The sequence below is a fragment of the Myxocyprinus asiaticus genome, chromosome 27 (genome assembly GCF_019703515.2).
Source record: "Myxocyprinus asiaticus isolate MX2 ecotype Aquarium Trade chromosome 27, UBuf_Myxa_2, whole genome shotgun sequence".
Lineage (NCBI taxonomy): Eukaryota > Metazoa > Chordata > Actinopteri > Cypriniformes > Catostomidae > Myxocyprinus > Myxocyprinus asiaticus.
The window spans coordinates 3,323,773-3,338,895 of record NC_059370.1 but is presented as its reverse complement, the minus strand read 5'-3'; the positions used below and the strand labels follow the sequence as shown (position 1 = coordinate 3,338,895).

Here is a 15,123-nt window from a genome sequence, read left to right as displayed (position 1 = left end):
CACTGAATTGAGCTTTCGAACTTCAAGTATGCAGAAGCACCATAAAAGTGGTCCATCAAATCTTCCCCTCCATTGAGCTGAGAATCTCTGTGAAAGGATGAGCTTGTGAACAAATCATTCAGACCAGTTTTGTGAACCAGATCAATGATTAATTGAAAAGATTCAACTCAAACAAGCAATTTGTTTATTAATTGGACAATGCTCTCTCATGACTGTTCATGAATGCGCCAAAGAGAGCTAGGAGAGTAAGTTACGATTTTCAGTTTAGAAAATAGTGCATAAGTCATATGGACTACTTTGTATGTTACTTTTGTGTCCTTTATGAGGCTTAAAGTCTTCAATCCTCATTCATTGTAATGAAATGGAAATGAGTGACCAAGTACATTCTTAAAAAATTCTCCTTCTGTTATACATGTAAGAATTACAGTTATACAGGTTAAATAGTTATATAGGTTTGGAATTACATGAGTAAAAACTTTCTCCGCAAACTCAACTGCCAGAGGGCTAAGGAGGAAAGTCATCCAGGGATCACAGTCTGTGAACATGACTGGGAGTCAAGAGCGCACGTCTTCACCTCAAGGGAGGGGAAAGGAGCTATGCGCAAGCGGTACACCTGGCCAGCTGTCCTGGAACTTACCTGCTCGTGCCTGCCAATACACAGGACGAGACCGGCTCAACCCGGAGATTGTAGAACCTCGCAAAGGTGTTGGGTGCTGCCCAGCCTGCTGCTCTGCGGATGTCTGCCAAAGAGGCACCACTGGCCAGGGCCCAGGAGGCCGCCACACTCCTAGTAGAGTGGGCTCGTAACCCCGCAGGGGGTGGCACGTCCTGAGCCTGATATGCCATCGCGATGTTGTCAATGACCCAGTGGGCGATCCTGTGTTTGGAGACAGCGCTTCCTTTCCGCTGTCCACCAAAGCAGACAAAGAGCTGCTTGAAGCTTCTAAAGCTCTGCGTGTGATCCAAATAGATGCATAAAGCTCGCACCGGACACAGCAACGTCAAGGATGGGTCTGCCTCCTCATGGGGCAGCATTTGCAGGTTTACCACCTGATCCCTAAAAGGGGTCGTGGGAACCTTGGGCACATAGCCCGGTCGGGGTTTCAGGATCACGTGAGAGTAACTTGGACCAAACTCCAGGCACAATTCGCTGACAGAGAATGCCTGCAGGTCCCCTACCCTCTTGATGTGAGTGCAGTCAGGAGGGCAGTCTTCAAAGAGAGTGCCTTAAGCTCAGCTGACTCCAAGGGCTCAAAGGGAGCTCCCTGTAGACCCCGAAGGACTAGAGAGAGGTCCCACGAGGGGATGAGGCACGGTCTGAAGGGATTCAACCTCCTAGCGCCTCTTAGGAGCCTGATAATCAAGTCGTGCTTCCCCAAGTACTTACCATCTACTGCATCATGATGAGCCGAAATAGCAGCTACATACACCTTCAAAGTGGAGGGGGACAGCCGCCCCTCCAGCCTCTCCTGCAGGAAGGAAAGCACCGATCCGATTGCACATCTCTGGGGGTCTTCGCGTCGGGAAGAACACCACTTAGTGAACAGATGCCACTTCAAGGCATACAGGCGCCTCGTAGAGGAAGCCCTAGACTGAGTGATCGTGTCTACCAACGCAGGTGGTAGGCCACTTAGGTCTGCCGCGTCCCGTCCAGGGGCCAGATGTGGAGATTCCAGAGGTCTGGTCATGGGTGCCAGATGGTGCCCCGTCCCTGAGAAAGATGGTCCTTCCTCAGGGGAATTCGTCGGGGGGGCTGTCGCGAGGAGCGTGAGATCCGAGAACCACATCTGGGTGGGCTAGTAGGTTGCTACTAGGACGACCTGCTCCTCGTCCTCCCTGACCGCAGGAAGGGTCTGTGTCGAGGTAAGACCGAGACGTGGAAGTATGCATCCTTCAGGTCTACCGCCGCAAACCAATCTTGATGCCGGATGCTCGCTAGAATGCGTTTTTGCATCAGCATCATGAACGGGAGTCTGTGCAAAGCCCGGTTCAGTACTCGCAGGTCCAGGATTGGTCGCAACCCACCACCTTTCTTCGGTACGATAAAGTAAGGGCTATAGAACCCTTTCTTCATCTCGGCTGGAGGGACAGGCTCTATCGCGCAGAAGGGTAGCGATCTCCGCACGCAAGGTAGCAGCATTCTCGCCCTTCACCGAGGTGAAGCGGACGCTGCTGAACCTGGGCGGGCGCCTGGCGAACTGAATCGCGTAGCTGAGTCGGACGGTCCGGGTCAGCCATCACGACAGACGTAGGGAATGATCATGTCGGATGTACCGGTGGGTGGGGCCTCGCGGCAGGGCAGAGCTCGAGGTGCCACGTCGAGGAGACTCAAGCCCCGTGGCCATGCTGAGTCCAGGGACATCGAAGCACTTACCAGGCTCCTGCCACCCACCATAAGATTGGCCGAGGAGGGGGGAGGAAGAATCTTGTCCCCGTAGTCCACCGGAACCAATCCCGTATGGGCATGTTTGTGCCACAGCTGGGCGCACAGGGGCAGGGGGTCCATCGCTGGAGCGCCATACCTGCCAAAATGGGATGGTGGATGTGACAACGGCTGTGCGCACCGGACATGTGACCCAGGAGACGAGGAAACCATTCTTTTGTCAGGCTTTGGTGCCCCCCGACGAATTCCCCTGAGGAAGGACCTTCTTTCTCAGGGACGGGGCACCATCTCTCCAGAGAGGCGGGTCTCCTCGCCCCTGGGTCGCCCGTCTCAGGAGGCTTCGAAGCCTTCCTCGGGTTATTAGTGGCCAGCCGCAAGATGGGTAGGTCTGCTTCCTGTGGAGGGCTCCGGGCCGGGCCATGGGGGCAGGCTGCGGTGGAGCCTGTGTTGTTGCCCAATTCCCAATGTGCTTTTAAGTCCTTGTGGTGGTGTAGTGACTCGCCTCAATCCGGGTGGCGGAGGACAAATCCCAGCAGCCTCCATGTCTGAGACCGTCAACCCGCGCATCTTATCATGTGGCTTGTTGAGCGCATTGCCACGGAGACATAGCGCATGTGGAGACTTCGCCATCCACCGCGGCATCCGCACTCAACTCCCCACCGAGAACGAACCACATTATAACGATCATGAGGAGGTTACCCCATATGACTCTACCCTCCCTAGCAACCGGGCCAATTTGGTTGTCACTCCAGGGGCTAGATTCGAACTAGCGAACTCCAGGGGTGGTAGCCATCGTCTTTACCACTGAGCTACCCAGGCCCCCTTCTCCCATAATCTCTTGATAGAAGTTAAAGCTCCATCCCCCAGACTCTGAATTAGCAGGGAGTAATACACTGATGCCTCATGACCTTTTCCAAAAGCAGTAATCACCACTCCCAGACTATCTGCCGCTTTAGGGGGGTGTATGCTACCCCAAGAATAGTACAGACAGGTGGCACAGCTGTAAATACCTATAAAACTGAGATCTGGGAATCCCAAAATGTTGAACCAAATTTTCAAAAGATCTCAGCACTCCAATCTCAAATATGTCACCGAGTGTAGTAACCCAAACATTCCAAATGAAGGACTTCACTATGCTATCAAATTGCTTGAAATAAGAGAGGGGGACATCTACAGGGAGAGACTGTAGCAGGTAGTTAAATTTTGGAATACAATTCATTTTAATAACATTAACCTTCCCAATAATAGATAAATGTAATGAAGCCCACCTGCATCTCGAAAAACTTTTTATTAAAGGGTCCAAATTAACTCAAACTATATCAGACAAATTTGTTGTGAATAAAATACTTAATGCCCTGTTTGGGCCACTGGAAGGCGCCCGGCTGAAAAGCCATTACTGGGCAGTACGCTGTCAGAGCCAAAGCTTCGGACTTAGACCAATTGACTCTAGAATTTAGAAAAGGAATTAATAATTCTGTGGAGGCAAGGCATAGATCTAATGGTGTCGGAGACGAATAACAAAATATAATCTGCATAAAGCAAAAGCTTATGCACCATACCTCCCGCTACCACCCCTGGAAAAATCATCTTCCCTTCTTATCGTGGCTGCTAAGGGTTCCAGAGCAAGACAAAACAACAATGGGGAAAGAGGGCAACCCTGTCCGGTGCCCCTGTCCAGAGTAAAATAATCTGAAATTAATCCATTGTTTGTACCGCCGCTACCGGGTGTCTATAAAGTAATTTAATCCATCCAATAAAAGTATTCCAGAACCCGTATATTTCCAAAATCTTAAAAAGATAATCCCATTCTACCATATCAAATGCCTTTTCGGCGTCAAGTGTGATGGCAGCGACCGGAGTCTGATCGTTCGCCACTGACCACATGATATTGATGAAATGCCAAATGTTATCAGAAGGCCCCGGATAAACCCCACCTGATCTATATGTATAAGTGATGTCATAACTTTATGTAATCGATTAGCCAGAATTTTTGACAATATTTTAACGTCTAGCTGGATCAGGGAAATTGGATGGTAACTCTTACACTCGCTTGGATCTTTGTCCTTTTTAAGGATCAGACTGATCCGGGCTTGTGTCATGGTAGGCAGAAGCTTTCTATTCTTTAATGATTCCATATAAACTTCCAGAAAAAGTGGAGCCAGTTCCGTAGCATAAGATCTAAAAAATTCAGCGGCAGAGCCATCTGGCCCCGGAGCCTTGCCTGTAGGCAAGACCTTAATTACCTCACCAAGTTCCTCCAAGGTTATCTCAGAATCAAGAGAATTTTTTTTGCTCAGCCGTCAGTTTAGGAAGTTCTGATGGTTCCACAAAGTTTCTAATATCCTCATCAGTGGACGAAGACATGGAATTATAGAGATCAATATAGAATTCTTTAAAAGCATTATTAATATCAATGGCTGAGGTAAATATTTCACCACCAGCAGATTTCACTGAGGGAATGGTAGAAAAACACTCTCTCTGTTTTATATATCTAGCCTGAGGTTTTCCTGCCTTTCCCCCCCCGACTCAATGTATGACTGTCTTGCCCTGAATAAACAAAACTCCACCTTCCGTGACAAAATAGTATTATATCTGTATTTCAGTTGGGTCAATTCTCTGAGGCCATCAGATGACATTCACCGTTTCAGCTCTGCCTCTGCACTTTTAATATTCCCATCCAACACCATGAGTTCTCGTGCTTTGGATTTTTTGATGAATGAGGCATACTGTATGATCCGACCCCTAAGAACCGCCTTAAGTGCCTCCCAAGCCATACCCACAGAGGATACTGAGGACCAGTTGGTCTCACTTTATAAAAGACATTGCTTGCTGTGGGCATGTAAATATTTTGCGGCCATCCTTAGTATCTATTCTTAACTTGGCTGGGAACATCGGTGCAAAAGCGACCTTCCATTGATGTAAGAGTTTCTTGCATTCCTTGAATCGATCACGTTTCTCTCTTATCGAATTCACAAAGTCTGGAAACAAGAAAATGCTGTGGTTCTTCCAAGAAAGCCTTCCTTTACTCCTCGCCTTGTGTAACACAAGATCATTATCGGATGATCTCAGACATTTGGCCAAAATTGATCGGGGCCTGTCTCCATCCATGGATCTCCGAGCCGGGACTCTGTGAGCTCGCTCAATTTCCAGCTTATGGCCTGTTATGTCAAGCAGACTCGGGAAGTGCTTGTCTAGGAATTTCACTATATCTCAGCCTTCTTAGTCTTCAGGAATTCCAACAATTCGGACGTTGTTTCGCCGGTTATGATTCTCAAGGTCTTCCAACTTTTCCCAAATGAGCTCCAAGTCCGTCTTGGTCGCTAGCGGGTTAGCAGCTAATTCCCTCTCCGATGACTCCAGATAATCGATACAGGAAGTGTCTCATATCTTCTGTGTGCAATGTGTGATTTAGATCAAAATTGAGATGTATGTTTAGTCTTGGGGCTAATCACATGTATGTGGCTATTTTGGGTCACGGTCATAGCACCACCACCTAGCAGCAAGAAGTGTGGCTCTTAAAACAGACTTTAAAATAGTCCTCTTATATTTACCTAAATTGCTTCAGAATTGTTTAGAATAATGTAAAATGCCAAATGCATGTGTCCATCTTGCATTGTTTTCCGAAAGCCACTGTGTGGAAATGGAAAGGTGTTTATATATTGACTTGCTGTGTGTATTTTCTGAAAGTACTGTTTGATTTTGATTAAATGGTTTTGAGGTGATTTTTTGATTTTGCCAGAAGAGTCAGGGGTTTTGTGAATTTAGTTTGGTTCTGTGTTTAAAGTTGTGAGAAAATTGTTGAAGAAATGTGTCTTAGCAATTGTGAAAAACTGTAATTATAGTTGTCTCTGCATTGTCTCTTACAGTAAGCTGGGAAAGGAAAAAGTGTTTTAACATAGAAAAAGTTATACTTAAATATGTCCAGGACATTTTCTTAAAAGGTTTTGCGAGAATCGCCTGACTTATTCGCCTATCCCATGTCTGAGAATTAAGTTTAATTAATTATGTCACATTGAGATGAGTGTGTTTGTACAGAAATGTATCAACCCACAGACTGGTTCAAATCTTAACTCTAGTTATGTGAATTACTGTGCCCGCAAGGAACAGGTTCCACCTGAATTAACACACATGACCTGAGCGCAGGTGTGCAGGGCGGAGCAGGAAGTTCAGTACCTGTACCAGAGTTATCTGCCTCCTGTTTGACTGTCACTGGGATTTTACAGGCTGAAGAGTCATTACTGTTTTCCCAACCTGAAGGCGCAGGGCACAGTCGCTCTGCCTGCAATGAACACACAAACACACTGCAGCTCAGTTACATACGGCTGTTGTACTGTATCAGTTAATCTGCTTTAATCTGTTATTTATCTGTATCAATTGACCCTTCGCTAAGCCCTGCCTTAAATATGCTTCTGACCAATCCTGTCTTAGCAACTGTTGCCCTGCCGCCATTACTCTGACATGTGTTTGCTATTTTCCAATAACAGCCCATGGTAGTAACGTGTGTTTGAGCACTTTTAAGCGGGATTTTATCAAAATAATCAAAAAAATGTAAAACTTGTTTATGCCAGGTAATTTGCAATAGTGACACGACTTTTTTTAAATAATCTTTAAATAAATCTGTAGAAGAGCATGTTATGGATTAAACTGTGTCAGCCCTCATTTCCAAATGAACATATAACATCTGCAATGACACCTACATTTACTCCAAGATAAATTAAAGCTAAGAACTGAACATTAATTCATTTTTGTATTGATTCAAGTCATAGTAAAAGCGAATAAACGGTTCACAGCATCAAAATGATTGTGTTATGAGACGTTACAAACAGCTCTGTTCACTTTCGCTAATGTTATTAGATGTGTAATCGCTATTAAATGAAGTTTTTATTTTTTCAAGTGACTGAAATAATTGTTTAATGAACAATTTATTTTACAAAACAATTCAGATAAATATGCATTACAATATCACTCTTCATACCAGTCCACGTAAAAATATTATCCATTCCATTTATGAGAATATTTTAAAAACCGGGTAGTTCACGGCAATCTCCAATTCATTCCAATGGGGAGTTCTACAGAGCTTGTCAGAGTGAGCGACCGTAACCGGCTTTAAATGTGAGAGTACTTAAACCGGAATCTCAATTACCTTTATCTTTTCTTCTTTTTCAAACGCCCTCTTTTTACCTTTGAAAGACACACACATCTAGATCAATACATGCTATAGTTTAAATAAACAAATAAAGACCAAAAGGGTAAATCTCATAAAACCTGTCAAGAACATTTTCGGGTCAAATTTCACCCCAAAAATAAATCTTTTTTTAGATTTGTAATTTTTTGCATTGTAACTTTTGTTTTTATGACAATTAAGGACATCCTCCATTAAGTTTATTTTTGTAACTCTCATTATTTTCCAATTATGAAATGTTTTTATTCTCACTGTAATACAAAGTTTTTTTTTTTTGTTTTTTTGCCTAAACGAATGTGATTTTTTTCACATTACAACAATAAGCATTGGGGTAAAAGTGTGCTTAATTGTCGTGAATATAACATCACGATGCCAAAAATGTAATATAATTGATTGATTTATTGAATTTTGGGGTGAAATATAACCCAAATATGTTTCTGACAGGTTTAATGAGATTCTTCTCCAAACTACCCATTTATTTGAATGTATTTAGACACATTGATTTAGGCACATTGACATGTACATTAAAACATCATATCACTCTTAGTATTGATTAAACAAACAGGTCTTTTTATGTATCATTTAACAAACTCTGTACTATAATGTCCAGACATGTCAGCGTGTGATGTTGTGAAAGATAAAAGTTGACTGACCTCTCTTTGTGTGTCTCTCTGATGCTGACAGCATCTTATACACCCTGAAAGCATTTGTTCCCTTTTTGATACTTTTGTCTTTCACCTCCTCAATGTCAGGCAGAGAGTTCATAGCACAGCGGAAGTTCGCCTTCCATGTTTTGGGGTCCGGTTTGTCACCTGGTTGGTATTTCCCTAAAATGTTGTAGTCGAAGGCCAAAAACACTTAAAATGCAGAAGGAAACTCACACTATCCACTTCAACTTTTTATATTTGCATTGCTTTTTTGCAGTCTAAATATATAATTGCACGTTTAACAAAGGTGTTATTTAATAATTCCTAAAGTGGTTTTCATGTGATCACTTCTCTCTTTTGGCTAGCGCCAGACACGGTTGGATGACGTTAGCAACGTTTTGACAGTTAAAGCAAAACAAGAAATAAAACCATTTAGGAAGCATGAAAATGAACTAATGCATCAGTTTTCATTTTAACCATCTTTACGTTCATGGCATCACTCTCTCTGTGAATGTGTCTGCTCTGTGCATATTTGTGTGTGTGTGTGTGTGTGTGTGTGTGTGTGTGTGAGAGAGAGAGAGCACTCTCTGTTACCATGAGAACAGGCACTTTTCAGTGCAGATGTAATGCAAGTAATGACAGATAAAAATAACCAAATTTACAACTTATTTCCATCCGAGTGACAGATAATGTTTATTTGTAGCGCAACCTCCACTTGGCATGCTCATTCTGTGCAATGTGGCAATTTTTGCATAACCGTGACATAAACAATACTCTAACATTTGTACCGGTTGATGCTTTTTTATAGGTGTATTGTTTTTAGTATATCGATGTATGAGCTAAATCCCGGAATAGCACACACATATGTTTGACACATTCCGACCAATAAGGGGATAGTTTGCTCACATGTCACTTTTATTAATACAATTTTGGGCCATTTTGAAATGTTGCCTAGTGAAAGCAAACCAAAGTGAGAAAAAAAAAATGCAACATTGTGACAATTTTGATGCTCCGATCGGTATCGGCCGATATTGACATCCTATGACTCGATCAGTGATCGGTAATTTGGCCGATGGCATAAGCCGATCGCTCATGTCGCAAAGACTCCTTAAGACTTCAGCAGCACTGTCATGGCATCACGGAGTGTGGGGAATACTGGCATAGTGTTATAAGACAACAAACTTGATTCAGCAGTTAAGAATGATACAGTGGGAGAGGTATGGTGAATTTGAAAATGTTGTGTGCTGTGCTGTTAATGTGATGTTTCACACTTGAAAAGGCAAAGGGAAACCAGCACAAGCTGTGAAACGGTCCTTAATATCGTTCATGGTGGCAGCTTCTCAGTCTCCATCGGGCATAGATATCTCAGTAATAACGCCAGTTACAAGATGTGGTGTAATTCTAACATCTTTATTAAATATCTCCCAATTAAACGACATTCACAATAATAGCACCTGTACAGTCCTCTTTCTCTGCTTTCATCTCTTGCCCTCATGAGACAGTGTGTGTTCCACTCATTAAAGTCATAAAATAAATTATATGGCACCCCTGGAGCAGATAGGTCAAGGGCCTTGCTCAAGGGCCCAACAATGGCATTTTGGCAGTGTTGGGGCTTGAACCCCAAACCTTCTGATTAGTAACCCAAAGCCTTAACTGCTGAGCCACCACTGCCCTAAAATATAATTTTCCAACTAAATGAAAAGGCAGGGAAGAAATGTATACATTTATTTAGAAAGAATTTAGAAATTTATATTTTATACACTATTAAGATATCATAATATAATATATTAAATATAATTCAAAAATAAACTCAAAATAAAATAAGGAATAATAATAATTATATGAAATAATGACAATGAACCAATAACCAACAATGTCACATTAAGTTTAATTACACCTATGGAATATAAGATACCTACCTTTTGGGACAGCCTTCGCGTCGGGAGTGCGCCTATGATGTGTTAAAATGCTGCCTCCGGAGGACGCTTACTAGGTTTTGGAACAGACCCGAATGACTGCCACGCATAACATCAGCTTTACTCAGATATTCTTTGTTGTTTAAAGGGATAGTTCACTCAAAAATGAAAATTCTCTCATTATTTACTCACCCTCATGCCATTCCAGATGTGTATGACTTTCTTTCTTCTGCAGAACACAAATTAAGATTTTTAGAAGAATATCTCAGCTCTGTAGGTCAGTTCAATGCAAGTGAATGGTGGCCAGAACTTTGAAGCTCCAAAAAGCACATGAAGTCAGCATAATAGTAATCCATAAAACTCCAGTGGTTTAATCCATGTAAAGGGCAGTGGTGGCTCAGCGGTTACTGATCAGAAGGTCAGGGGTTCAAGCCCCAGCACCGCCAAGATGCCACTGTTGGGCCCTTGAGCAAGGCCCTTGACTCTATCTGCTCCAGGGGCGCCATATCATGGCTGACCCTGCACTCTGACCGCAGTTTAGCTGGGATATGTGAAAAAAAAGAATTTCCCTATATATGTGCAAATGTGTGATAATTAAATTATTAATAAATTATTATTCTGGAGCGATCCAGTCAAACTATTCCTTTAAATGTTTTGTTTCATCCTTTTGCGGTTTCTTTCCATTTGGGTGAGAACAGACCAAAATATAACTCCTTTTCACTATAAATACTGACAGCAGTCTCCTTAAAGATCATGATTTCAAGCTTGATTACACTCCTGTAGCACCATACGAAGTGTAATCAAGCTTGAAATCATGATCGTGCCTAGAGACAGCAATGGCAAGATGTTTAATGAAAAAAAAGTTACATTTTGGTTTGTTTCTCACCCAAAACTGATTGGATCGCTTCAGAAGACATTGATTAAACCACTGGAGTTTGATGGATTGCGTTTATTCTGCCTTTATGTGATTTTTAGAGCTTCAAAGTTTTGGTCACCATTTGCTTGCATTGTATGGACCTACAGTGCTGAAATATTCTTCTAAAAATCTTTATTTGTGTTCATCAGTAGAAATAAAGTCATACACATCTGGGACATCATGAGGGTGATTAAACGAGATGAAAGAATTTGAATTTTTAGGAGAACTATCCCTTTAAATGTTTCGTTACATCCTTTTGCGGTTTGTATCCTTTTCTAACTGTGCTGTGATTCAGCGATACAGATAATTACCATAAACACTCATGAAAATGGACACCTCACAGTTCACTTAAATTTGATATTGTTGACTATATTTTTGATGATGACAACAGAACGCGGGGTGCAAAAACATGGCATGTTGAGTAGCCTGATATGTCCTGTAGCTGAAATTGTGCACGGTACTAACAACGCCTCATGGGTTTGATTCCCAGGGAACACACAAACTGATATATGTCTTGAATGCAAAACAAGTTGCTTTGGATAAAAGCCTCTGCCAAGAAGAGAATACAGTTTTGAGTGTGTATATGACTGCACCTGTATGTATGGCCCAGTTTCGGAAGAGAGGAGCATCTTTCTCCACGTCCCAGCCATGTCGTGCGGCATGCATCCATGGAATCTGGAATATTCTCTTCTCCTGTACGCAGAGAACATGCAAAACATGTCACAAGCTTTGACACACCCCAAATGCACCGTGCATGTACATTTAAATGAGGGAGGACAACTACTGCTTTTGCAAAAAGTAGAGTTTTGAGTTTTGTACAATACTGTACAAAGACAAGTTTTGAACTACCATAGCCACATGTATAGTCACAGCTGACCGAAATACACTGTATGTACCTTGTTGACCCATTTGAGCCCAGGAACTGTACACGAGTTTATCTGCTCTTCCAACCATGGTCTCATACGCATTCTCTCCACCGGCATGCTGGTCTAGAGAGAGAAAGACAGAGGGAGACATCTGGAATGTGTCATATTTTGACAGCTACTTTTCCTTTTTGAACAGATTGTACATTCCTCCATGACTGTGCGGGAAGCATGTTGACCAATTTAACCTTATCTATAAAAATAAACCAGGGGAAACCACGTGAATCACAATTTACTGAAAAAGACTATAAAGAAAAAAGAAAGAATTATGAGTTATCATGGTATAAAAAAAAATAAAAAAAAAAGCGTCTGCCAAATGAATAAACTTACTGTCTTTTCATCAATTAAAACACAAACGGTGTGTGAGTAAAGCCGTGAATTACATGACATGCAGTATAAATAGAGGATGTTAAAGTGTGTTTACTGTAAAAAAAAATGAAATTGCATTTTATCCAGCTTAAGGGATTTTTTGAGTCACAGATACTACAAAATGTGAATTATTTTGCATAAAAACACATGTTAGTCCAACAACATTCCCCCAAATGTTGTCTAACATAGTTGTTTGAACAAACAATTTAATATTGAACAATGCTGCTGATTTGTGAGTTCCCAGCATGCATTGCAACATGAATAAATGGTGTGGTTAGTGTTACAGGCTTATTTATGCTGTTAAGAGCTCATCTTTTAACTTAATGAGATTTGTTGACAGTCACTGTTAATGAGGTTTGTGTGATAAGGGGTTGAGGTCTATTATTTGTCTGTCAAACAACTGATCGCACAACATACCTCTATTCAGAGGCTAAGAGTGCAGTTAACTTCATGCATAAGTAATTGAAATGGTGATAAAATAAAAGTTCTTTTTTTGTGAATTGATCGTTTGCTGAACAAGAAATTAGTAGTTTTCCCAACAAGAATGTTTGCATTTAGTGAACAAATTTACATTGACTGAACAAGTAATGTTACTGAGGACAAAAATTAAGACAGATGTTGAGAGAACTCAAAAATCGTACTGCATCATGTTGCCTTGATTTTTTAAGTTTGCTCAACAATTGTATTTTACAGAGAGTTTATCTTAGAAAGAGAGCGCATGTGGTCAAACCTGTATGCATGATGACAAACATCAAAAGTTCTCGCTGTTTGTTGATCCTTTTTGTAATTTCACAAAGTGCAAATCCCAGGTTACTAATTAACCAATTCAGGCTCATAAAAAGGTTTATAGTTAATCACAATAAAAACTCACACTTTCAAATCACCCATTTGTCACACTGAACTTTGAACTTTTATGGTCTAGAATGAACAAAGACAATCAAAATACACACCAGCAATATATCACACACTCTACACACACACATCAACAATCATAAAAAAAAAAAAAAAAACTGTGCCAGTGTAACATAAGCACACGCAGGCACACTATGAACCCAAAACGAGAGAAGGAAGAAATAAAGGAAAAACAACAGAAAGCTATGACATTATAACAAAGCTTCGCAAAAGCATGACTCAATTTCCAGTCATTAAGAGTCTTGCGGATCCAAAAAGCTCATTCTACGTAAGCCATTTATTACACTGCCCATATTACATGTTCATATAGGCCTAAATTATAACGGCAGCAGCAACAATGTCCATTATGTCCTTCCAAACAACATCATTCCTTATTTAACACGTAATTCATTAGCCATTGCTCTATACTTACTGTGTAGTTACACTGTAACGGCCAGTGCGTCCCAATCATTTTTACAGCAAACTAAATCAGATGAGTTCAGCCTCTTTAAATGTGTGTGTTAATGTTGTCAAGTCAATCCAAAAGTGAAAATAAGCATCCCTTGATTCCCATTGGATCCAAACAGCCCATGACTTTCGCTTTTAAACTCCCTCCAGCAACTCTACGTGGCCTACAGCATAAACATCCACTTATATGTATATGAGCCCCATAAATAAATGCGGAAATGCGCTGTATTACCTGCAGTGCGTGCAAATCACTTTGGGAACAACAGCAAAAGAGTCTTTGAAGTTTCTTTACAATTTGTAGTCCTCGATATCAAAAGGAAAAGTCAAATGGGTTTGATTTCGCTCTTCAGATCGAAAGCAAAACAAGTGAAGGAAACAAGCGCTTGGGTGGAAATCCCCAGCCGGACTGTGCGAGTGTGTGCGTGTGCGTGTGTTTGCGCGATCTGGAGGGCGTGTATGTGCACTCACTTTGCGTGTTTACAAATCCTACTACGATGAAGGCGCAGCTAATTAATATTAAAGATGTACCGATAAGTTCGCGCACTGATTGGCTAACGCGCATAAGCTTTCGCAAGTGGGCGGTAGTCAGCGAGCGAATGAGCGAATCGTATTATGGTGCATGCTTAGCTTATGAATGTTAATTAGGCTGCGATACGGGACGCTCCTCAGAGGTAATCAATTAACGTCACCAGGACTTCTTTAATATTCATAAGCTATGGCTTTAGCATAGTATAGTGAAAGCTGGTCTACTTATCATTTCATTTCATTTTCACTTCCTCGTTGTTTCGCTATTGCTTCTTAATGGCGAAGCAGACAGAAAGGAACTGTACTGACCGTCTTTCTGAATAGAAAATGAGCATAAAAACAAAAGTGTCATGTTTCTGAGCTAATGTCTGCTGTAATCCATAGATTTGTACGAATATGTTGTCTGTGCTGTATTAAATTGTATTAAAACAGCCTAAACGCATTTTTTGAGTATGTGTTGTATAATATTGCATGATGATTAACAACCTCTATCATGCTATCAATACAAAATATTTGAGTATTTAAATTGTAATTAATGCAAAGAGCAAAAGGATGATATAGGTATCCCATATAATCTGTTTTTATTGTTGTGAAGTGCACCCCTGGTTTGTATATTATTTCAGTGCGACTGTAGTTGGAATGACATTTCCAGAATGCTCTTGTTCTTGTGAGATGAGACAGACAATGCAAGTTGTTAAATGTATTATAGCTGTGCAATCCATACCCTCATTTTGTCTCTCCAGAGACTCTCTCTCTCTCTCTCTCTCTCTCTCTCTCTCACACACACACACACACACACACACACACACACACACACACACACACACACACATCTTATCTATGCTGCCATGTCCAACTACTCCCAATGTATGATGAAACACATCGACTTCTAACAACACACAC

At 41.6% G+C, this 15,123-nt stretch overlaps 1 protein-coding gene across 4 annotated transcripts in view; it reads right to left on the bottom strand.

Annotated features, from left to right (window-relative positions):
- irf2b (interferon regulatory factor 2b) overlaps positions 1-14,145 on the bottom strand; it is a 33,247-nt gene extending 19,102 nt beyond the window's left edge. Inside the window, exons 1-6 of one of the 4 annotated variants that reach the window (XM_051658590.1) lie at positions 13,928-14,145; positions 11,941-12,033; positions 11,638-11,737; positions 8,219-8,392; positions 7,527-7,564; positions 6,557-6,662 (exon numbers count right to left, since the gene is read on the bottom strand). In XM_051658590.1, the coding sequence (XP_051514550.1) occupies positions 6,557-6,662; positions 7,527-7,564; positions 8,219-8,392; positions 11,638-11,737; positions 11,941-12,027 (505 nt within the window). In that variant the 5' untranslated portion in view covers positions 12,028-12,033; positions 13,928-14,145. Of the gene's footprint in view, positions 1-6,556; positions 6,663-7,526; positions 7,565-8,218; positions 8,393-11,637; positions 11,738-11,940; positions 12,034-13,660; positions 13,893-13,927 lie in introns of those variants that run through there. The other 3 variants (XM_051658591.1, XM_051658589.1, XM_051658588.1) reach the window with 3 other exon arrangements.
- Positions 14,146-15,123: the final 978 nt, after the last annotated feature.